Genomic DNA, 24,440 nt, shown 5'->3' on the forward strand with positions numbered 1-24,440 from the left:
GACGCTAAAATTCCCTTATCAAAACGGAATGCGTGGCTGCATATTCTTTGCTGTTCAGAGCACTGTGTTTAGCCAATTTATCAAAATGTATAACATTATTTTCCATCGCTTGAATCAGCACTGCCTTCCCTGTGCCCTGGTTTCAGTCGACACAGTGTGAATAGCACACGGATGGTTTGGTTGTTGCTGAGCAATGTGTACATGCCCTGAACCACTCTGCAGTGAAGAAACATTACCTTTATAGCTTAGGGTGAAGGACGAGTGCATTGCAAGCTGAGCCAGCCCTCAGGTTGCACGTGCCTGGTATAATACAAATGTCCTGCAGCTGAGCATCTGCTGTTGGGGGTACTCCCACACATCACAGGACTCAGCAGTACCTTCCTGCTCCTTATTTTATGCCTCATCTCTGTGATCTGTTCAGGAAAGACATACTTATTGAGTCTCTTCCTTGCAAGACAGATTTAGTTGTTCTACTGCTTACCTTAGCAGTGTTGTCTTGCTATACCTTGGAGAATCATCACAAAAACACAAACAGGAAAAGGCATGTAAAAGCTGAAGATGAGGCGTGGCCTACCGCATCGCTTCTCCTTGCTCAGATCTTATCGGAGAGGCACTGCTCTGACAGAATTTGAAAACATTTCTGGTCCTGACTTGTTCTTCATGAGATGGCGGGGGCAAAGCTCCTCGCTGTTTTGGGTATTGAGTCAGAGAGCTTAGGGAAGTACTACAAGATACTTCAGCTTTCCTTGCATTAAAGTGCTACCTTGTTCCTACCAATTGGTCAAAACAGTGGATTCCAGTCCTAATTTGACAACAACATAAAGCCCATTGTAACATCTGAAGATTTTGGAAATGTCTGTTTCTGACTGCAGTGCTAATTAGGATGCGGTATTTGGAAAAGTCCGGCATGTTTTACAGTTCAGTCTGACAAGCTGAAATCTGTTACTTTTCTTCATTTTCTGCAAAAACAGTTCATACAGTTTAAGAATTTTCCACAGAAGAATTTGAATGATACAAAAAATGACACAAGTATTCAATACAATTTGAATGATACGAGATACAAAATAATTTATATTTTATAAATAAAGGTAAACTAGTAAGAGTATGGTACTCTCTCTGAAGAGAAGCAGAGATACAGGGGTACAGCAACATTTGAAGGAAGTATGAGAATCAGTAAGCTGAAGGTAGGAAGGCTCTGGACTTTGATTGTTTACCCTGTTACAGAAAAAGAAAACTGAATGGATGGAAAACCTTTCGTTACAAACCTTGCAATTTATCTGCTCTGTGTGTAGAGAAAGCTATAGGAAGGTCCTGACTCGGAATATCATGCTGTATACCCCAGATAGAACACTTATTGTGAAGTGAGCACTGGTGTGAGCAGCTGCACTAGAGAGCTTCGTTCTGAAAATATGTTGACTTCAACAAGGTGTGTTTAGGAACCTTTGGAGACAGTCATTTGGCTGAGCTGAGGATTCAGCATTAGGATGCATAGGGATCTGCTACTTCTCAGGAAGGAAAGTGATTGTTGCTTGCAGCAGACTGTCTACATTTAAGTCCTAGGCCTATGAATTTGGAGAACACTTTAGTCACCTGAAAAATAAAGAAAAATCTCAAATGGTTGAGAAGAAGAGAACACTGTGTGTCCATGGAAGGCTTTTAATGCACATACAGACATGTGACTGAAAAGCAGGCAGTGTGAATGCTGGTGGTTGAAGAAATGTCTCTGAGGAATACAAATCCAACAGTTTAATGCCTCAGTCATTAAGCTAGAGAGATTCTATTCACAAGATCAGATCTGGACCTGTAGAAACATTGGTGAGGTCTATGCTAGTTTTCAACCGTTGCTGTATCTATGTTGCTTACTCATGGGAGTAGTAAGAGCATCAGGTACATGTGACAGGCCACACGTAAACTGAAACAAATGCCCATACTGAGAAAGGCATCGCCTTGCTTTTAGGGTGTAAGCATGTCACTGCAGTGTCAATAACAGCAATATTAATAACTAATTTCCTTATAAGTAACCCCTGTCACACCATCCAATTCCAGTATTACTTTCAAGTACTCAGATACTTATCTTTTGACCCATGACAGATTTTGCAGAGCTGATAAAGAAAATACTGTATCCTGTTCATGCTACAACCACTTCCAAGTAGTTCAGTGACTGCAAATAGTGTGTGTGGAGAAAACGGGTGATCAACACAGTGCTTTGAAATCTTACTGTATTTTCCTTTCAAAGGAGCAGAGTCCTGCATTCTGAGATCCTTGCTATTTGCCCTATGCTCTCCAGTGCTTACTAATATTCTTGAATCAACCCAGCTTGTAATGACTTATAAAGATTAGTCAGAAGGGAAAGGGCATGGAGTTGTTCTTACACTGTGTCCCCATTTATTTTGTTTAAGCAATAGATAATAATTTACAGAAGAAATTGGTGAGTCATAGCTTGATTTGTGTTTGTTTATTTATTTATTAACTAGGAAGTTACATTAGTGGTATTCTATCTTTTTATTTTTTTTTTAGGAGAGGTGTCTCTGTGACCATCTGGAGTTGGAGGGAGGAGCTGTTACATCCTTACAGTTGCAAGTTGGTCCCAGCAGAGTTCTCTGTAGCCCCACTTTTGGAGCTGATTCCAGTAGGTGGTACAGCCTAGTTCTGAGAAAACAGGTGACACTTCACCTCACGGTTTTGAATGTGACGTTTTATTTGTTTCAGTTTTTTGTTTGTTTGTTTGTTTGTTTGTTTTTAACATTTGTTTAACTTTACCTCTCATCAAGCAAAATGGGAAAAATATTTTTTTGTCAGCTTGACCTGTTTGGGGAATACATTAAAAGCTCCTTGTCTGTGTATGAACTATATGAGAGGTTTTTCATCAGTGCTATATGAGAAGTTTTTCATCAGTGAAGGAGAGATGGTATTCATTGTTCCAGATATTTATTATCAGCAGGGGAATGAAAGAAGAAAAACATATTTGAAAAGTTCAAGTCAGCATTTCTCAGGGGTTCATGCATATGACAAGTTCTTCTTTCCTTAAAGTGTGATTTGAGTAGTGAAATAGTAAAGTCCACATATGTCAGAAGTACTTTAGATTTTGAAGGAAAGAGCCAGCTGTGTATGTTTGCATCCTTGGTGTTCATGAAAAATAACCAAAGAAATCAATGACTGTGGCATTAGGAATAGCTGTTTCTATTTGCCCCTTTCCTGAACTTTGCCATTATCTTCACTTCCTCACACTGCCAGATCTTTTTCTTCACAGAACAGAATCACAGAATCACAGAATGACCAGGGTTGGAAGGGACCTCAAGGATCATGGATCTCCAACCCCCCCTGCCACATGCAGGGCCACCAACCTCCCCATCCAATACTAGATCAGGCTGCCCAGGGCCCCATCCAGTCTGGCCTTGAACACCTCTAAGGACAGGGCATCCGCAACTTCTCTGGGCAGCCTGTTCCAGTACCTCACCGCTCTCATAGTAAAGGATTTCCCCCTGACATCCAACTTAAATCTTCCCTCCATCAACTTAAAACCATTTCCCCTTGTCCTGCTGCTATCTACCCTTTCAAAGAGTTGATTCCCCTCCTGTTTGTAGGCTCCCTTTAGGTACTGAAAGGCTGCAATGAGGTCACCCTGCAGCCTTCTTTTCTCCAGGCTGAACAAGCCCAGCTCCCTCAGCCTGTCTTCACAGGGGAGGTGCTCCAGTCCCCTGATCATCTTCGTGGCCCTCCTCTGGACCCTCTCCAACAGCTCCCTGTCTTTTTTGTACTGGGGACTCCACACTTGGATGCAGTACTCCAGATGGGGCCTCACAAGAGCAGAGTAGAGGCAGACAATCACCTCCCTGTCCCTGCTGAACGTAGGTCCCTCTTCTGATGGAGCCCTAGATACCATTTTGTTTTTCAAGCTGCAATGGCACACTGCTGGCTCATGTTAAGTTTTTCATATATCAAGATCCCCAGGTCCTGCACTGCAAGGTTGCCCTCAAGGACCTCTCCTTCCAGTCTGTATGGATGCCTGGGATTCTTCTGGCCCAAGTGCAAAACTCTGCACTTTGCTGTGTTGAACCTCATCAAGTTCACCCAGGCCCACCTTTCTAGCCTGTTGAGGTCCCTCTGAATGGCATCCCTTCCTTCAACCATGTCAACCACACCACTCAGCTTGGTGTCGTCAGCAAACCTGCTGAGGGTGCACTCAATTCTGTCATCGATGTCTTTGATAAAGATGTTAAAGAGCATGGGATGTCGTGCTGCTTTTCTTTGCTCTTTCAGGGAATATTCCTCAGCCCTTTCCATCCATCAAAGCTAGAAGAAACATAAGATTCAAAGGGAATACTATGCTTTGTGTCATGCGATTCAGCTTTCCATTAATATTGTCCCTTCAGTTAAAGGGTGAGAATTCCAATTCAGCAAGGTAGAGCTGGTATCCTGAGCACAAATGCAACTACATAACTTAGCACTGTTTCACTCTCTGTTTAGGTGGTTGAAGATACCGTCAACAGCTGTTGCAACATGAAGGCTGCCTGATACTCTTCTCCCTTGGACAGCCTCATGTGGGATTTACTCTACATGAAATCAATTCCCTACATTTGAATACAGCTGATGAACTGCTAAACACAGTTATAGTTATGTAGCTGTCAGAAATGTGAATTAACTTCAAACTGATTGTTCAGAAATCATGGCATGCTGAAAACTGAGAATATGAAACTGTAAAATAAACTGAATTCAGTATAAAGCAAGTAAATACTTTGAGGACATTTTTCTTAACATTTTTGATGAAAAAATGAATGTAATCATCAAAAGCTGCTACAAAACTTGAGAATTTTTCTAAGAGTGCAATAGAGTTCAATTTTGAATCTGGGTTAAATTTTCTCCTAGCCCCAAGGCATCTTTTTGGTAGTTTAAGATAAAATGTTTTCAATTTTGTTTACTTATTTTAATTCCTCTATATACACTTTAAAATTGATAAAAATTTGCATTTTTAAATTTCAAATTCAAAATCAAAGCATTTTAGAGTGTTTTATAGTAATGCAAAAGAACTACTGTACATACTTGGTAAACTCTTGTTCTGTTCACAGCTGTAGTATGGATCCATCTGAATTCAGCAGACTGCCAGATATATCCAATGGCTCTTTTTCCTTTAGACAATTCCTTAGACTTTTCTTTGGCATGATAAATTGAAGTTATTTATTAGCAGTAGGCACAATCTTAAATGTTTTTAAAATACTTTATATATGTATGTTTAGCAACAGCTTTTTTTTTTTTTTTTTGTATTTTTGAAACTTTCTAGAAGTGTTTTTATTAAAAAGAGAATTCAACAGATCTGATGGAGTGTGCTGGATATCTTACTGGAATTTAAGATTACGTCATGTTGTGACTGGGACTTAGGATAACACATACAATGTTCAGATTCTCCTTTAGTTGTCCATGTTTGATATGCTTTAGCAGATTGTTAAAATTGAACATATATGTTACGCAGGGCTTAAATAATTTTTCAGGCATTGCATTGTGCATATTTGAATCCTTCATAATAAAAGAAGGCCCTATACTATATGTTTGACTGAGGACATGATTAATTGATCTTAACAAAAATTACCCATGAGGACAGTTTATTTTCTTGTCAGTTTAAAAATAGGACAGAATCACAAAATGGTTAAGGTTGGAAGAGACCTCTGGGTCCATCTGGCCCAAGCCCTGCTCAAGCAGGGACACACAGAGGAGGTTGCTTAGGACCACCAAGTCCAAGAGGCTTCTGAAGACTTTCAAGGAGGAGATCCCACAGCCTCTCTGGGCAACCTGTGCTAGTGCTAGACTGCTGTGTGCCAGTTTGTGCCAATTGCCTCTTGTCCTTCATTCTCTCACACTCACATTTCAGGTGTTTATGGACACTGATGGGATCCCCTGAGCTTTCTCTTTTCCAGACTGAACTGTCTGGCTCTCCCAGTCTCTCCTCACAGGAGAGGTGTTCCAGTCATTTTATCATTTTTGTGCCACTTTGATGGACTCTCTTCGATGTGTCCATGTCTCTCATGTACTGGGGAGCCCAGAACTGGACCTAGTATTTCAGGCCTGGCCTCACCAACACTGAGAAGAGTGGAAGGATTTCATCAATTACAGAATCTGCTGGTGGTACTTAGACAAATACAACCCAGGACAGCATCACCATCAACCTTCTTTGTTGCAAGGGCACACGGCTGGCTCATGTTCAACTTGGTGTTTGCCAGGACTCCCAGGTGTCCTTTTCTACCAGACTGACTTCCAGCTGGGTGGCCTACAACTGCAGGCTAAACATTTGGAAGTGTCAGGTAGGAATGCATTCTTTAATCTGCTGAGGTGTACTGATGTAGGAGGATTTGTAACAAACACAAGTACATACTTTTACACTATGTATTCTTTCTCAGATATGTTGTTTTTTTGTCAGAATAGCTCAGCCCTTAAAAAGTTATTCAAGGGAGAAGATTCTGGACAATTATTTCAGGGAAAAAATACCCTTCTTCATCCTAAAATGTTGTGTTTTTTTTTAAAGTTTGTTTTGCTTTCCAGAATCGCGAGATCTTAGATACTGGGACATTTCATTCTTTTTAGCAGGTCTCCAATGAATTAGTTTATTTTCACAGTATGAAAATGAAGTAATTTATTTATAATCTCTGCTCAGTTGTTTTTCCTAGAAGAGAACAGCAGATAGAACTTGTTATGGAAAGAAACAGTGGCATTGACATTGGCAGTTAATATATATGTTGTAATTAACACATTCATAGGGGTAGCATAATAAGCGTTCATAGCATAACATAAGGCAAATATTAAACCCACCAAAACTGCTAGTTCTGTTGTATGACAGCTTGCTCACTATCTGCCAGTAAAAATAATTTAATCTGCAGAAACTTGGAAAAAACCCAATGTCAATTACTTATGTCATTTCTGAAAAACGGGAAAGAAATTGCATGGAAATACAATGCAACAGTAAACAGGATAGGTGCATTAATGGAGGACAATACACAGCCATGTGATGGCAGCAGAGGCTGAGGAATTAGTGTTTTTTTCCCTTCAAAACCTAGACAAACAAGATGTGGCCTAATGTTAATGACTCATTCATCAGAGTCTAGAGCATATACATTAGAGGACACAGATGGACAACTACTTTTTTTTTTCTATTCACTTCAAAAAATGCGTGGCAAGTTCATCAGACCAGAGGTTTCTGTGGAAGTTTACATACTTTCTTAAATTACATTTTGGGGCAAAACTTCTCAGTAAAGCAGCTTTTCACTCACTTTTCACTTCACTTTGCAAATATTTCCATCTATCTTCCTGGGTTTGTCAAGTGAGTTTCACATGGAAGGGTATGCATATTTCAACAAAATCAAGGCAATTGCTTACTTATTCCTTCCTAATGACTTTTCCTAATGCTTCTTTTTTTTTTTTTCCCTCCACCAGAAAAAAAAAGCTGGATTGAAAAATAACCTTTTGGGGAAAGTAGAGAATTAAAATCAGCTGTAGTTAAGCAGGACAGTCCAGAAAAGCTTGTATCAAAGTCTGTCTTCAATACATGGAAATACTTATATTAAGATTCTCTGATGTAGCATGACATTTTGCAGATTCACAAGACAATGGGGCAGAGTTCAGACAAACAGCCTTCCAGAATGTCTTTGAACAGGCTCATGGGCTGGATGACCACCAAGGTCCTGTTTCCTGTGGTTCTGTGAGGTTTGTCATGCTTTCTGTGAGGGTAACAGCTGCACTTACAAAAGGGCCATATGCTTTCCAAGAATAACAAGGAATTTAAAGGGATGTCATTAGGTTATGCATAATGTGGAATTCTGAATAAACCAGAGGTCTTCTTGCATGGCGCCTTGTTGGATTGCTCTAAAATGGCAGGAAGCAGTGGGAAAGACCATAATCACCAGCTGGAGGATGGTGTGACTCAGCAATACGCGTAATTTTTGGTAGCCAGAAGAGAACTAGTTCTGTAGCTCTTTCTGTGCATCAAGATTCCTGCATTGAATGCATATTAGGAAGTCTTTGTAATTACAGTCAAATATGCCTAGAGCAGTGTGGATTTCCTTCTGTGGTCCAGCTGCTCTGTCATGACTACTGGAGGTGTTCAAAGTGAGCTCTACCTCACCACAGAGGCAGCAGTGAATAATCATAGCAGCACTGTTCCGGTAACTAAGGCCTTCAGCTGGTGAGCTTTGGGACCAAAGATTTGTTAGAGGCAATTTAAAACACCACATGCATTTATCTGTAAAACTAACCAACCAACCAATGAATCCTCTCTGCCTGAGAAATGCCCTAAACTAACAAGAGGGGTCCTTCCCTTCCCTTCCCTTCCCTTCCCTTCCCTTCCCTTCCCTTCCCTTCCCTTCCCTTCCCTTCCCTTCCCTTCCCTTCCCTTCCCTTCCCTTCCCTTCCCTTCCCTTCCCTTCCCTTCCCTTCCCTTCCCTTCCCTTCCCTTCCCTTCCCTTCCCTTCCCTTCCCTTCCCTTCCCTTCCCTTCCCTTCCCTTCCCTTCCCTTCCCTTCCCTTCCCTTCCCTTCCCTTCCCTTCCCTTCCCTTCCCTTCCCTTCCCTTCCCTTCCCTTCCCTTCCCTTCCCTTTTCTCTCCCTTTTGGAAAGTAAAAAGTTCTTATTGTACTACTTTCCAAGTCTAAACAAAATGTGTATACATACCTGAAAATGCTGTATCTGTCATTTTTCTTGCCATAATACATTAATCATATTCAATGTTCTGTGGTATCTCCATTTCGTTTGTACCTTTCCTTGAGTCATTTATTTCTAGCTTTGCTTTGGCTTCTTTTCAGACTCCCTTTTTGCTTTTGCTGCTCACATTCTGGTACTCATATCTTTTTCTTTCCGTGAGTCTCAAAAAGCCTTTAGGTGCTTACTCAGAGTTAGCTTATTTTGCATATCACTGCAGTACTAATTTCCATGCTGATATATGTTTCAGTGGCTGATATTAGAAAAATACTAGATAGGAACACTAACATCCAACCAACATTGCTTGAAAAATGAATATTTCACCTAAGCTATATCCTTCTCCATTCTCTGCTGTCTTTTTAAACCTCCATTCAAAACTGGTTTCTACTGATTATTTTGAAATCTATTTTGGAGAGACGATCCAGGAACTATAAACTTTTTTTTTCCTTACTGTTTGGTTACACATCAAGCAGGTATGTGGATAGGTAATACCATGTGTATTCTAAAATATTTTGACAACACCAACAAAATGACACAGCCTCTGTATTTTGAACACACAGAGAACTCCCACTTAGCTGTCAGGGGAGGACCCACCTTCAGCCCATAGAGGCCAGTATCTGTGTTCGTGTGTCTAAACCTCCTCCGTGGTAAGTCAGATACCTTTAGATTCTGATTTATGTTTGTTAGTTAGTTAGTTTGTTTGTCTTACAAGTAAATCCTATAGCTGAAAAAAAGCAGGTGAGTAGAAGGAGAGGCAGGGACTACTGCTTTAGAAGTGCAAATGTAGTCAGAGAAGGATCACTAGAAGAAGCTCCAGGATAACACCTGCACACATGCATTGCTGCTGAACTGCAGCAGCATCCTGCTTCAGGCCTATCCTGTAGAAGATGCCATTCTAGGAAAAATAAATGTGACGGGTGAATTCTTCAGGTTCTCTGCAGGAGACTTGTCACTACTTCTCATCTCGGTCTCTGTTGGTTTTCCTGGCACACATACACTGGTTGCAGAAAGCCTTTTTTATTCAGCCTTATCAAAGAGTGATAAAAATGTGCTCCTACTTATGCTTAGATACGCATGAGTCTTATACTTGCCAATAACTATCAAAGCCTGGAAAAGCAGAATGTGGTAGATTTGTCCTAGATAGACCCCACATAGAACCTTTGTTACATCAAGAAATATCCAGAATTCCTTGGAGATTCTGCCATGTGTACGTGTTTAATTCTAATTCCACATACCAAATCTAAAAGCTAGTATGAGCTGCGGGCTGCTTCTGTATGGGGAAAAGCATCTGCCAGAAACCCAAGCTGCCTGACAATTGCATGCTTCCCTGGGGGGGTACCGGTTGGCATAATGTAAAAGCAGCAGTCGCTGTAGAAGTAGCAGTCAGATGCTGCTTGGCAGTGTCTATTGCCAGGGCCAAAGTTCATGTTGAGGAGGCATTTTTTAGCTTTAGTTCAGGGTTTGGAAGGGATGGGTGATGGGAGAGATGCGATGGTGGTGCGGTGGCTATTTGTATTATGGTGTTCTTCTGTATGTTGTGTTAGAATGGGCACAAAAGAAGCCAGGAAACGATCTCATGGACTCTTCTAATCGTATGAATACCCATGAAAGCGGAAAGAAGCACAAACATGGTACAAGGATACAAGAGTAGCTGGGCTGCCTTTTTGCAGCCATGTCCCTGCTGACTGAAAAAGCACTCTTTTGCCTGCTGCAGATGCGTCCGCCCTTTTAAGAAGCTGTCAAAGAACACAGAGGGGGAAAGAAAAACAACGTTTCGAATGAAGGATCGCATTCTGCGTAGGATTACAGAGGGAAGAGCGAGATGCGGCACCCGCAGCCGTGACGAGACCCACCCCCCTCACCGCTGCCGCCAAATCACCTCACGGCGGAGGAGCCTCATGGCAGGGGGCGCTCGAGCGGCGTCGCCCCGCAGCTGCGCAGCGGCGCCGGTGCGGAGCGCATGCGCAGGCGGGGAGGCGGGGGCTGCCGGCCGCCGCCGGTCTCCCTGGTGCCGCCGCCGTCGCGGCCTCAGTCCCCGGATGTAGCGGCGGTCGCGGGCCGGCGGCGGGCGGCCCGCAGGCGGGAGGAGAGCGGCCCGCAGGCCTCTGCCCGGCGGCCGCCGCGTTTGCCCGGCGTCGCGTCGGGATCGCCTCTCTCGGCGCGGCGGCGGCCCGCGGCCTCCCGCCGCGTTCCCGACCCCATCGGCGTCCCCCCGGGGCCGCCCCGCCGGCCGGGCCCGCGCGGCGCCGGCGGGATGAGCAGCTCGAGGAACAACCGCGTGATGGTGGAGGGCGTCGGGGCCCGCGTGGTGCGCGGCCCCGACTGGAAGTGGGGGAAGCAGGACGGCGGCGAGGGCCACGTGGGCACCGTGCGCAGCTTCGAGAGCCCCGAGGAGGTGGTGGTGGTGTGGGACAACGGCACCGCCGCCAACTACCGCTGCTCCGGGGCCTACGACCTCCGCATCCTGGACAGCGCGCCCACCGGTGAGCGGGGCTGGGGCGGCGGGCCTTCCTCGGGGCGGCTGCCGGAGCCCGTGTGTGGTCGTACGCGGGGTGATGGGAACGCCGCTTTGTCCCGTAACCAGCGCCTTGTCTGCTCGGCGTATCGGCAGACCTGAAGAGTGGAGGTGCTGGCGGAAAGAAAAACCGTGCATTTCTTCCTTTAATTCCTCGTCCGCTCCGTGTTTGCGTTTTTAAATTCAGATCGGACAATGGGTTCAGGTCTGCGCTGGCATGATGCGGCACTGAAACGTTCCCTTCTCTCTGCAGTGAGAACTCTGAAATGGTTCGGTTGGGTGTGAAATGCGATGGGCTCGGTTCCCAGCAGCAGCCCCTCTAACGGGGTGATTGGTGCTGTTTGTTGGGGTGCTCGGACATCGTGTTCTTGTAACACCTCTGATTCAGAATGCAGTGGTGAGCAGAGACCGACTCTGAGCCAGCTGTGTGTGGTATTGACAGAATCACAGAATGGCCAGGGTTGGAAGGGACCTCAAGGATCTCCAACCCCCCTGCCGCATGCAGGGCCACCAACCTCCCCATCCAATGCTAGACCAGGCTGCCCAGGGCCCCATCCAGTCTGGCCTTGAACACCTCCAGGGAAAAGGAGGGAGGGGCAGTTAGTTGCAGGGGTGAGTTGGAGCCAGCAGGCTTCGGATTAGACAGAATCATTTAATTAATTCTGATTAGAAAAATCTTCCTGAGAAACCCCACTTAGGTCTTTCATGGTGAGCCTTTGAGATGGATTTTGTTCTTCTCTGCCTGGGTAGCTTCTCCTCCCCTTGCTTCATGGTTGCGCTTTGTTGTTGTTTTGAAGGGGAGATGCTATTAAGGCTTCAGCTGGAGATGGCTTTTGGAAGTTGCCCTTCTGGTTGGGGATCCTTGTCTTGTAGATGTTTATGCTTTGAAACTTTACCTGCCTTTGACGTCTTGTGGAAACCAGTGGGGCTGCTTCTGCTTACAGCCAAAGTGTATGCATGAGGGCTGAATATGAGCTTTGTGTGCTCATTATTGCAGCTCTGCCTGACTTACTTAAAAGTTGACATTGTAGTTAACTATATCTGGAAGTGTGCTTAATATTCAGGTTTATATCCCGATATTCCTGTAGCGCTCAGTTTTACGTCCTGAATATTCAGTTATGCTTATACTTCTGTATCAGAGTTTTAATTTCTGCTTCATGCATATATTGTTTGGGGAAAATTAAAAAATATTGGTGTTTTCAGGCTTTGCAAGCAATATTTCTCCAGGTTTTTGGCCACTGAGTTCACTATCCTCACAGAGCCGCTGGTTGGAACTACCCAGGTTGCTTTTTTCTAGAGGGACTTGCTTTTCAGGTCATGGTTCCCTGAAGATAGAAAGAGTAAAAATCTGTAAAGCAGTAAAAAGAAAGCGCTGTAGTCTGATTTGAAAGCTCGTGGGATTAGAATGCTGTCAGCTTGGGCTGCAGTCTGGTTTTTACTACTGGATCCATTTTGTATTCTTCCAAATTGCTTCCCTTTAGTTTTCCATCTTTTTGTGTTTTTTTTTCTACAGTAGTGACAGTCCATTGTTTAGTATAAGGGACTCTGACATCGAATGATAATTTGATACTATTGCTAGGGTCATTTAGACAATCTTGATCAAAGTCACAGCAGGAATAGTGGAGTTGGTTGGCAGGGGTTTATAACCGTAATGTTAACCATGGTGCAGGTGAGGGAGTGTTATGAGATGTTCTTAGTTTTGCTGATCATTCATATCAGAGTGTTGAATCAAGTGCATCTCTTATAGTTTAACACTTAAAAAAAAAAAAAAAATCTGTTTTACAATCATAACATGATTTTAAGTTTATAGCAAAGAAAAAAAAAAAAAAAGAGCAGTAGGAAGCAAAGTTAGATTGTTTATTGGTCTAGAGTTCTTAGGCATTCAAAACCAGACTTGATTATAGGTTCTTAAAAGCAGTCCTTGCAGCCAGAGTAGCTGCTTTGGTGAGTTTGAGGCATGTGTTTTCAGAAACAGTGGTGATGCATCAGGAATCCATGGGCTTGTGGAAGCAATGTATGGAGTTCATTCTAATTTAAAACAAGCAAGACCCTGAGTTTTGATACATGTATATTCAGATATGTGTTTGGTTTATACCAGAACGGTATTTCATAGACTCAGTAATGTAGTGCTGCTCTTGCTTTGTAACAACTGCAGACTATTATCAGTACTGCAAGTACTGTTAACTTCTTGTGAAACTTTATGCTGTTAATGCTAATGTTTTAGGGCTATTTTCATGAAAATCTGATCAGTGATTGATGTGAAGAATCTCTTCTGGGCTATTTGTTCTACTTGTCTGAGTAATGAATGTTGTTTTTTCAGTGATCGCTACCAAGGTAGCTGTATTTCCCTTGGCCAGCACTTATTTAAGCAAGGTAAAGTAATTGAGAGGATTTATTAAACTAAGAGTCTGGAGGAAAAAAAAAGAAAAGAAAAAAAGAAACTTCTAGGAGAGTCTTGAGAGTACCCTTGCTCAATAGTGTTGTGGAAAAGGAAAGAAAAGGGTAAGTTTGAAGTTGTTCAACGCAAAACTCGTTTTTTTCTCAAAGTAAGCAAGATTAAATGTGTAGAACCAAGCTGTATATTTAGGAGAGGAGGCAGACTCTTGCCAAAGGTGAAGACTACAGTAGCATGCGTGCAAAGAGCACCTCTGACTGGGTTAACATAATACTTGTGGCCATTACATAATCTGGTGTGTTTATGCTCTTTCTGAAGATTAGTTCCACAAAGCTTAGGCAAAAATGTGTTTGTCATCCGTTTCCTCTTTATACTTTTGGTTCAAAGTAACAATGTAATTTTCCTGCATATGGTATGTACTCAATTGTGTTTGAATAAGGGGAGGTGGTGGTGGAGCTGAGATCAGGAAATGAAATGTTGATGCAAAATTATCCTTCAGTTGGAGTGAGTGTGTGTGCAACTTGGCAGCTGTGTGCTGCACTCTGCCTGTATTAACAATTCAGGTGTAAGCTTCTGAAAGTCTGAATGGTTTTCTGTACTTGCACTAATATTTTGCTGTAACCTGAAGAGCTGCATGGAACGTCTTAAAAAGCAGAGCATCTTGGATGATTTACCTGAAGTACTGACTTGGCTTTTTAGTGCATCCGGTTTCAATTTAGGCACTTAAGTGTGGTTGTATTGATTTTTGCATAGTGGCTGCTTGTCAATATTTACAGAACCCCTCACAGCTAAAATTCTAGTAGTTGGATGAGCAAGGGTCCTTGTGAAGCCTGTTTGTATGAGCCTGTCCTTTGTTCTGCCTGCCCTTCCCCCATGTCTCCTGCACAATAATCCTCCTTGCTCCTGCATCTTGTGAGACAGGACACATGCTATGTGTGTGTAACAGTGAGTGGTATGGATACTCCTTGTCAATCTTACTTTAATGCTAAAATGTTCTTTTTTGGAGGGGTGGGAGGGGGTGCAGTTACATATTGTCACATTTGAATGTGTGGTTGGTACAGAAGAGAGCTTTGTAACAAATTCAAGGAGTAACTGATTTGAACAACAATGCTTTTGTTACACTTCATAGCTTTAAGAGCAACCGTAGGTTTTAAAAACACGTAGGTAAAGGCTGTAAAATCTCTAATTATATTAATAAGTAGCAACAGAGGAGATGTGGCTCAGGCAATCCAGGGAAGATCTGGGAAATGAAAACTCCTTTTAAATGTGAACTTCACAGAACTTGCAGTTTCTTAACCTTTCTTAAATAGCCTTTGTTTTGAAGAGCAGAAGCATTTTGATTGCTACAGCTTGCATTTTGGTCAGAATTTCAGTTTAGCTTCAGTGCCTACACTTGACTCGCTCTGCCAGTTGCTTCTGCTGTACTTCCTTTTGTATTCCAGGGTAGTTCTAGAGCATGCAGACTGATTTATTTTTTGGGTGAGACTAATGCTGCTGAGCATTCAGTCCGTTGGGCTAGACTAGAGCCAGTCTGAAGTAACATCTTAGCAGTGAGTTTTGGTAAGTAGATCCTTTTCAATTAGATTTGAGCACCAAGGCCAGAGACGTGTGAGGAGGAGCTCTAAGTGTTGGCACAGACCTTGATTCCCTTGCAGCCCATGGAGAGGACCATACGGAGTGCATTTCCTGCCACAGCCCATGGGAAACACAGTGCTGGACTGAGCAGGTGGATGCACCCAGCAGGAAGCTGCTGCTCATGGAGAGGACCTGGCTGTTGCAGGGGAGCAGTGAGGAGTGGCAGAAGGGTTTGTTGTGCACTGACTGACCCCACTCAGCTGCCCCACCTGGAGATGGAGGGGTTGGGAACAAGGGAGTGAAGTTGAGCTTGGGAATAGGATGGGCATAGGAAGTAGGTGTTCTTATTGTTTTTTTCTCATCATACCACTCTATTTTTAATAGGCAGTAAATGAGATTTTCCCTAAGTTGCGTCCAAAGTTTTTTTCCCCTGTTGGCAGTCAGTTGGTGATCTCACTTTCTTTATTTCCACTCACAAGCTTTTTCATCTCACTTTCTCTCCCTGTCCTGTTGAAGAAGGGGAGTGAGAGAGACGGTGGGTGGGTGTACAGCAGCTGGCTGAGGTCAGCCCACCACACTCACGTGCTTCTCTATCTCATTCAAGTTACATTAATATTTCGGTCTTCTTTAGAATATACTATTGATCTAAGTAGTGCATTTTGTCTGTATTAGAGACACGAGTAAAAGTTTAGTTATCACATTTTATAGGTGGTAGTAGCACTTTGTTTCAGCTTTCTTTTTAGTGGGTGAAGTTAGAACTGTCTCTTTGTCCACTGTTGCCGGAAGCATTCAAAGCCACTTCTCCCTCCGGATCTCTAATGCATTGCTGAAACATCCTGTAACAGGATTACTTGCCTGCTCCTGCCCTGCAATGCTTGCTTTGTTATGCCAGCGGTGTTGTGTAGCACCAAAAAGAACAGGGTTGGGAAACCAATTCAGCTGGATACTTTTCCTCCTGGCTGTGTTTCAGCTGGGTATGTTTCCTGACTCAGTTTGCAGCTTCACCTCGCAAACCCTTTTGCTGGCATAATTAAGAGAATGGAGCAGCACGGTCAGGTGAAGCTTCTGAGGCTGTGAGCAACCTGGTCTAGTGAGACGTGTCTCTGTCTGTAGCAGGGGTTGGAACGAGGTGATCTTAAAGATCCCTTCCAACCCAAACCATCTGTGATTCTGCGTATCAAAGTGGGTGTTGCTGCTGGAATTGTGCGTCAGGGAATGGCTGAAGAAAGGAAGCTCCTATCAGGATGCTGTTCTGGAGTCTGTGAGATTAAAAATGTGACCTTCTCAGTCACAGACTCCAAATACAGATAGGTACTGTTCTTTTTCAAGTCACAGACGCTGTAGTCAAATGACTTCTGAATCAGTCATTTTTTTCTCGTTCCTTCTTAAGGAAGTCAACTTAGCTTCAGTGGCTTGAAATGATTAGCTTTTATTTATGTGTACCGTGAAATAGTATAGTTCTTTATTACAGGACTCCTACTTATATTTCTCTTTTCCTCCTTTTTCTTGCTGCTTGGACCAATTTAAGAATCCTGCAGGCATCCAATTCCTTAGTCCTTTTACATCCAGAGTAACTGTAATGCTTGGCAAATTGTCTTCCCTGAAGTTCAGCAGCTATTAAAAAATTCCAAATATGCACAGCTGCTCTGTTTCTTTTTTGAAATACCAATTTAGCAATCCATTTTTTAAAACTCCAAGTGCCACCGCTCAACCCTACAAGGCCAAGCCTTGTATCTGGTAAGACTCTTTAAGCAGGGCAACAAAGTGGTAATTGGTCCCAGCTTTCTGAATGCATCTGCTCTTGAAGGCTACCACGAATAGCATGTAGTAGTCCAATATACTTTGTAGCAGTGAGACAGTTGTCCCAAGAACACAATACCAGGCATCAAAATCTTAGTTACAGAACCAAGGAAGTTAGCTTCCCTGACCCTCCATGCTGGGGAGAAGGTCATCAGTGGGTTGGGAGTATGATTTAAGCATGGTTGATTCAGAGCTCTTGCCCTGTAGGAAAATTGCATTTTTAGATGTTTAGATGGTAATGATCTTACCAGGCATTAAGTACTTCCAAATGTAGAAGGATAGTTATAGAGAATTATTATGGTATAAAAGTTGTGTTGTCTGGAGTTGGAGTCAGCAAAGAATGTCATGGATTACAGGAGCTGTCTGTGCCAGGCCTGCAAAACTTTAGTGTGGAATTTGTGGTCAAGGTATGGATGCTGCCTGAGTCATGAACTGCTCCAACAATTACAGTGATCATTTGGCCTAATGTCAGCAACTTCAGGATAGTTTTTGTTTCTAAAGGCTATCATCAGGTGCCCCAAAATACCGCTTCCATCTCTACAACGCTCTGTGCAGCCTTTGCTCTGAAAGCGTTGCCTTTTTCAGCCTTACTCTTCTATTTCAGTGTGTCTGGAAAATCTGTAATCACAAGGCTGGAAGTCTTTTTAAATATGTTTTTTATAAAAGGCTTGAAGATGATGAAGTGAGAAACTTTCTTGATTAGGGGAAATGATGCTTGAGATACACCAAAAGATTGTGCTGTTATTTGGAGGGACCTCGACAGGCTGGCAGGAATCTCATGTAATTCAGAAAGGGGAGTATGTATTAGGGGCCAACTGGCTGGAAATCTGTGGTTCAAGAAAGGCCCTGGGGGTCCCGATGGATGGCAAAGTGCTCAGGAGCCAGCAGCATGTCTGTTTGGCCATGCAGTGCTGGTGGCACTTTAGGTGAAGTGCTGCCAGCATGCCGAGGGAAGTGATTCTTCCTTACAGGCTGCACCTGGAATGTGATGTAAAACCTCTGTTTTACTGGCCTACCAGCCAAGTCAAGGCAAAGGGCCGCAGAGATCTTGCAGAGGTTCGACTAGACAGTCTCCAGAGGTTACTTCTAACCTCAGCTGTTGCATGATTCTGTGAAACAGTCAGACAAAAAGGCATTTCCTTCAGTTTTGCTTCTCCAGCTGCTGATTTTTCTTCACAGCAGATGGCTCATCCTTTGGGCACAAATGACTAATAGGTTTGCAGCTAACATGGCTGTCCTTTTCAAAAGCATCCCTTCTGGAGGGGATGAAAACAATTTTCTTTTCTCATTAATTTCATAGACCTGTTTTTTGGTGGCTTTTTTTTTTAAGGGTGAGTAACGGGGAAATTGTCATGTTCCTCTATACCTTTAGAGTTCATTTTTAATTTGTGCTACATAATGATTGCCAGTGCTTGTTGCTTGTCCCTTCTATTGCTCAGATTTCTTCAAAGCTCCAGAGTTTGATTTTTATTATTTTTTTAATGTTATGTCACTTCATTGTATTCGCTATACATGGACTGAAAATGTGTATAGCTGATCACTTTGTCTGCTCATTCAGAATCATAGAATGGCCAGGGTTGGAAGGGACCTCAAGGATCATGAATCTCCAACCCCCCTGCCACACGCAGGGCCACCAACCTTCCCACTTAATGCTAGACCAGGCTGCCCATGGCCCCATCTAATCTGGCCTTGAACATCTCCAGGGACGGGGCATCCACAACCTCCCTGGGCAGCCTGTTCCAGCACCTCACCACTCTCTCTGTAAAGAATTTCCCCGACATCCAACCTAAATCTTCCCACCATCAACTTAAGACCTTGTCCTGCAGTTATCTACCCTTTCAAAGAGTTGATTCCCTTCCTGTTTGTAGGCTCCCTTTAGGTATTGAAATGCTGCAATGAGGTCACCCCGCAGCCTTCTTTTCTCCAGGCTGAACAAGCCCAGCTCCCTCAGCCTGTCTTCACAGGGAGGTGCTCCAGTCCCCTGATCATCTTCGTGGCTCTCCTCTCCATCCTTTCCAACAGCTCTCTGCCTTTCTTAAGGGTCTTTGCAATGCTATAAGAATTAGCAGACCTGAGAACTTGCCTTTTGTGGTGGAAGGCTGGGAAGAGCGTATGCCTGTGCATTACATCTGGTCTGCTTTCCTTCAGAGAGCAAAATACACTACAGGAGAATGTTTCAAAAATAGTAAGAAATTTCCTGAAGTTAGTGACAGCTCTTCAAGAGAGTCTAACTTCTTCCTGTAGGTAAAGCATAGAGATGAATGCTTATCTTGTCCACTGTACAAAGAGTGTTTTTGAAATTCTTATATGCAGTTGAACTTTGCTGTCTTTGCTGAGTTGTTTTGTTGATAGAAATAAAATTCCAGGTATCTCATATGTTTTGATATGCACTTCACTGACTTCGTAACCTGTTAAAGGACTCCTCATTTTCATTCTTCTAAGATAATCTCTGAGTACTTGTATTGGTGCAATAAGGAAGTGTCTCTCTTAGAATTTGAGAGATGAGGGGAAAAAAAAGATGGAACATTTCAGGAACAGGCTGATAAGTGAAGTCACTCTTTTCCCCTCATTTGTAGGGACTGATGTAGTACTGCTGTCAGGTTTTATTGACTTTTTAATGTTTATTTTCAGATTGCAGTGGTGATTACGAATCTGTATAGTGATGTAGCAGTGTTGATAGGCTTTTCTTGTTTTTACCAGGTATCAAGCATGATGGGACTATGTGTGACACGTGTCGACAGCAACCAATCATTGGCATCCGATGGAAATGTGCTGAATGCACGAATTACGACTTGTGCACAGTTTGTTATCATGGGGACAAGCATCACTTAAGGCATCGTTTTTACAGAATTACCACACCAGGAAGTGAAAGGTAAAATATAACTTTTTCCCCCCATGAAATTAAGTAGGGAACAGTTAATAGTGGTGAACTTCTGTAACTGACTGCAGGTTTGGTTATTGAAACTTGGTTTAGATAAAACACTGTCTTAAGAATTGGATTCTGTTACCGGTTCTGCCTCTTTATGGGGATGAAACATCTCTGGAGATTGGATAACATAAAAATTTAGGAAGAATGGAGTAGAGAAAGAAGTTTGAATGCGATTACTCAGTTTTTTTAACCTCACTGTATACTTCCTAGTTCTTGTGTTATTAATTAGCAGGTTTAAAACAAAGACTGTTATCTTTGCTCAATGTATAATCATAATGTGACTCATCATTGAGTTCCTGAATGTGAATGTCACTTTAGGTTCAAAAGACAGATTAGATTGAGGAAGAGTTTCTCTCTTGTGGGCTATGAGGCACAGATGGATCTGGAGACAAAAAAAAAAAAAATTGAACTCCTTAAACTATTCAGAACAAAAAGCAGAGAAAAGAGATTGTGAAGGGTTATTCTACACAGCATCTTGTTTATAATGTTATTTTCTTAAGCGTCTGCTAACTAAACCTCCTAGAGTGCTGTAGAAGCACAGAATTGTATGGGTTGGAAGGGACATCCAGAGATCATAGAGTCAGTCTCCCTGCAAAGCAAGCCCACTACAGTAGGCTACACAGGTAGGTGTCCAGGCAGGTCTTGAATATCTCCAGAGATGAAGACTCCATGACCTCCCTGAACCCTCTTCCATCGCCCTGCCACTCTTACTGTGAAAAAGTTCCTTTGCATATTGGTGTGGAACTTCCTATGCTCAAACTTATGGCTGTTTACAGCAGGGATATCTGTAGGGATAGAAATGGCATTTGTTTTATTCTCACACAGCTGTTCTTATATTCTTTGACTTTAAATGACTCATTTAGATCCAGAGCCCCTTTCTGTAATAATTTATCTACTGGTTAAGTGAGAACAGTGATACTAAATACTTCAAGAGCTGCATTAAAGTACTACATAACGACTAAGTGTGTTAGCTCTCCAAAGTGTTCTTTCCTTAAATCCGTTTTTTCCTTTCTTGATGAAATAGGTTTACAAATATGCTGTGATTCAATACTTTGCTTCTATCAGCAATTTTACAGTTGAGGGGTGTGGTTGGAACACACAGACTGAATTCTCATTATGTGTCTTGCAGGGACTCTGTTTATGTTCTCAGATGTTTGCCTTGAAGTTCAGCTATGGCAAAAATGTCCAGGCCAACCGCTTAATCAAAAAGTAGCTGCTGTTTTTTGGAGATTCATGCCAGTGTGCCTAATTACCAAGTAGCATGAGCTTAGTATCTGAGTTACAGTATTCTGGTGTAGAGCAAGTCTTAGATGCTGGAATCAAGAGTAGAAAGTTCTGGCTTAATATGACTTGTAAGGACTAAGATCTGCTTTATTTCTGTCTAAAAAAACCCAAACCGTAAGTCATTGCTTTTGAGAATGCTTGCCAGACCTTTTTTCTTTTTAATTTCCTTTTTTTTTTTTTTTAGCTGAAGTTTTCTCTGTAGTTTTTGAGTGGTCCATTCTGGTGTGTAAAGGATAGTTTTGGAGGTGGAGGCTCGAGCAGTGGGCCCAGGTGAACCTCAGAAAGTTAAACAAATGCAAGCACATACTGAAGTAATGTGTGCTGGTTTTTGTCTCAATTTCATCGATGTTGAGATTTTTAAAAGGTTACTGTAAATAACATATCTTTCTAATACCTTTCACCATTTAATATTACTTAGATAAAAATTCCTGAGATTTTCATGTGTTCTTTGTGCTGATTATAGCAGTCTAACTTTTTTCTTGTCTGCCATCTGCTGGATCTTAAAAGTTGAGCAGGAGGGTGTTACAGTGAAAGAGTCAGGAAACATTCAAATTTCAGCTGAAAAATACTTTTGTCTGGCAGCATTCTTGTGGCATGAAATAAGAAGTCAAATTGCATACAAACTGGTGGCTTTTCAGATGACTTAAAACACGGGAGAATATCTTTTCTGTTGCTAGAGCCATCTGTCTTCTGTTTGGTTTTATGTACTTCGTGTTCATCTAAGTCTGAGGCAGAGAGGAGTTTTGCTTTAGGAAAATAGTGTGTATTACAAACACAAGACTGAAAAAATAAATGCTGATATATTGAATGACGTTTGCCATGATAAGCAATCTGTAGTATGTAGAAGCTGTCTGAGGCATAGGAAGGGGAAAAAATGTAGTTCCTTTACTCGTTATAATTCTGAATGATTGCAGAAATGTAATGCCTTGTGCATCAGACACAAGTAGGATTGTGTTGTTCACAAGTCACTTCTTTACTGATTTTAATAATATTTAAATAATATGACTACAGTTCTATATGCAGCTAATCACAGTTTGTTGTTGGTAGTAGGAAGCTTGGGGAAGAAATTAGTAGAATTAAAAGCTAGTTCTAAGCATGTGATAAAACATGCTTAGTAAGATGATGGCTTTTTGTCTTGTGGGTTGCTGTTCAAGTTGGAAATTTGTTGATGATTCACATAATGAGATCTGCATTTGTTTAGTTATTTTATTCAAGATGATCTCCTTTCCTGCTCCCAAAGATTCATCTTGAACTTTCTTTATTATCTTGACATTTTTGGGTGGTTGTGTTTTTTTTTGTTTTGTTTTTAATAACTTCAGGGTATTGCTGGAGTCTCGCCGTAAATCAAAGAAAATTACAGCAAGAGGAATCTTTGCAGGTGCCAGAGTGGTGCGAGGAGTTGACTGGCAATGGGAAGATCAAGATGGTGGCAATGGACGTAGGGGAAAGGTAAAAACAAAAGCAAACAAAAAACCACAACTGTCTTAAATAAAAAGTTGCTTTTCTGTGTAGTAATGTAATGAGCTTGGTGGCCTTTGTAACTGAAGAGTACAAATAGCACCATAGTTTGTTAGTCATTTCTGAATCTTACTTTGTAATGCCCAAGCACTTAAAGGAGGGGGTGTATAGCATGACCAGTTCATCAAAATTTCTACAGTTCCAGTATGAAATTTTAAAAACTACTACATATTTGTCTTTGCTGTTCTGCATATGACAGGCTTTAAGATTTGAGTGTATTTATTTCAGCATTACTAGAGCTAGTATAAAAACAGACCTCTCAAGCATAGCCTTTGCTGGTCACTACTACTGCACTCCGTAGTCTGATTGCTTCTGGGTCATCACATTTGTCTTGATTTTAAATGCTTACACAGCAGATTTTTGTTTTTCATCAGATTGTTATAGAGACTATCTCAATTTAAAGTGAGAACTTTGCAAGTTTTGGTTGTGTATGTTAAATTACTGGCTTGTTTAGGACGTAATGAGTTTTTTGATACCATTTATAAAAAAAAGAAATTGGTTGGAGAATTAGATTGCATTGAATGATGTGGAAAACTTGCAAATGTTGTGATTTGCAACAACCTAAACCTACCTGGAACTAAGAAAAGTTTGTTTTAAGTATGAACCTGAGCAGGGCATGTAAGATAGGCATGTCTTTTATTACCATACATGGGCTATTATTAATGACAACTTTATATCCTAGACGTTTATGGAAGCATTAGGACTTCTGAGGGTTTCATTTTGGATTTTACTGAGAGGAAATAACAAATTTAAATATCTTTGAGCAAGAAGTATTCGCATATGGTTTATTTTCATCTTGATTTTTTACCCTTTGCTCTGAATTGTGTGAATATTTTGAACCTTGCTAAACAAGGTACTTGTGTTGGTTTTATGTGCTAAACAAGAATGAGTGAGATATGAGTAAAATGGAATTGTGTATGAAGTGTTGGGTATAAAGTAGGAAAACAGAAGAGAACAGAGAGAGCTTTTAAATAAAGGTATATATTAAGGCAAATTCTGGAAGTTGATTCTTTGAGTAATAGAAGTGTTTTGAGAATTTGCTGCATGGCCTCGTGATTTCAGAAACGTCAAGGAAAGTCCTTTTCACTTCCCTTCTTTTGTCCTGTTGTTGAACAGATTGGCTCTGTAAATAAAACCTTGTTTCTTCACAGTATTCTGCCCCTTGGCTGATGTGGGTTAAACAAAATTTTCATTCCTTTTTCCTTACTAGAAACACTTTCTAGTAGGAATGTGTCAAGGCATCATAAGTTTTTGCAATATAGTTTTTGTTCTGTACTTAGGTAGTAAGGTTATCTACTATATGTATATATACACACAAAGGAAAAATAAGCCTATAAACATGTACATGCACTGTACATATACAGACTGCTACTTTATTAAGACACCTAGGGAATGGTTCTATTAGCAGTTAAGAAGAGTTACAAGAAATGTTTGATGAAATTAATAGAACTGCTGTTTTATTAATTTGTCTGAAGGGATCAATAAGATTTTAAGTTCGAATAGTTTTTCTGAATCTTTGTTATATAAATGATTTCTTATTTTTAAATAGGTAACCGAAATCCAAGATTGGAGTGCATCGAGTCCACACAGTGCAGCATACGTTCTTTGGGACAATGGTGCTAAAAACCTTTACAGAGTTGGCTTTGAGGGCATGGTAAGCATAAAAGAAGATAAAGGGTAAAATGCTCAGTGGGGGAAGGGTAGCAAGAATAACTTGAGCTTTATTCTGCTGCTTTTCTAATATCCT

At 41.7% G+C, this 24,440-nt stretch overlaps 1 protein-coding gene and 1 long non-coding RNA gene across 5 annotated transcripts in view; one reads left to right on the forward strand and one right to left on the reverse strand.

Moving 5' to 3' along the window:
- Positions 1-6,607: 6,607 nt before the first annotated feature.
- LOC116242230 (uncharacterized) lies at positions 6,608-10,593 on the reverse strand. Its single transcript, XR_004169695.2, has 2 exons — positions 8,651-10,593; positions 6,608-8,172 (listed from the first exon to the last, which is right to left on the reverse strand). It is a non-coding gene; the product is annotated as an uncharacterized LOC116242230 (long non-coding RNA).
- Positions 10,594-10,873: 280 nt separating this feature from the next.
- MIB1 (MIB E3 ubiquitin protein ligase 1) overlaps positions 10,874-24,440 on the forward strand; it is a 72,567-nt gene continuing 59,000 nt past the window's right edge. For 2 of the 4 annotated variants that reach the window (XM_031612922.2, XM_031612924.2), the window contains exons 1-4: positions 10,874-11,160; positions 19,663-19,834; positions 22,495-22,624; positions 24,243-24,347. In XM_031612922.2, coding sequence (XP_031468782.1) covers positions 10,932-11,160; positions 19,663-19,834; positions 22,495-22,624; positions 24,243-24,347 — 636 coding nt within the window. In that variant the 5' untranslated portion in view covers positions 10,874-10,931. The remainder of the gene's footprint in view (positions 11,161-19,662; positions 19,835-22,494; positions 22,625-24,242; positions 24,348-24,440) is intronic. The other 2 variants (XM_031612920.2, XM_031612921.2) reach the window with 1 other exon arrangement.

This window comes from Phasianus colchicus, chromosome 3 (genome assembly GCF_987193195.1).
Source record: "Phasianus colchicus chromosome 3, bPhaCol1.hap1.1, whole genome shotgun sequence".
NCBI lineage: Eukaryota > Metazoa > Chordata > Aves > Galliformes > Phasianidae > Phasianus > Phasianus colchicus.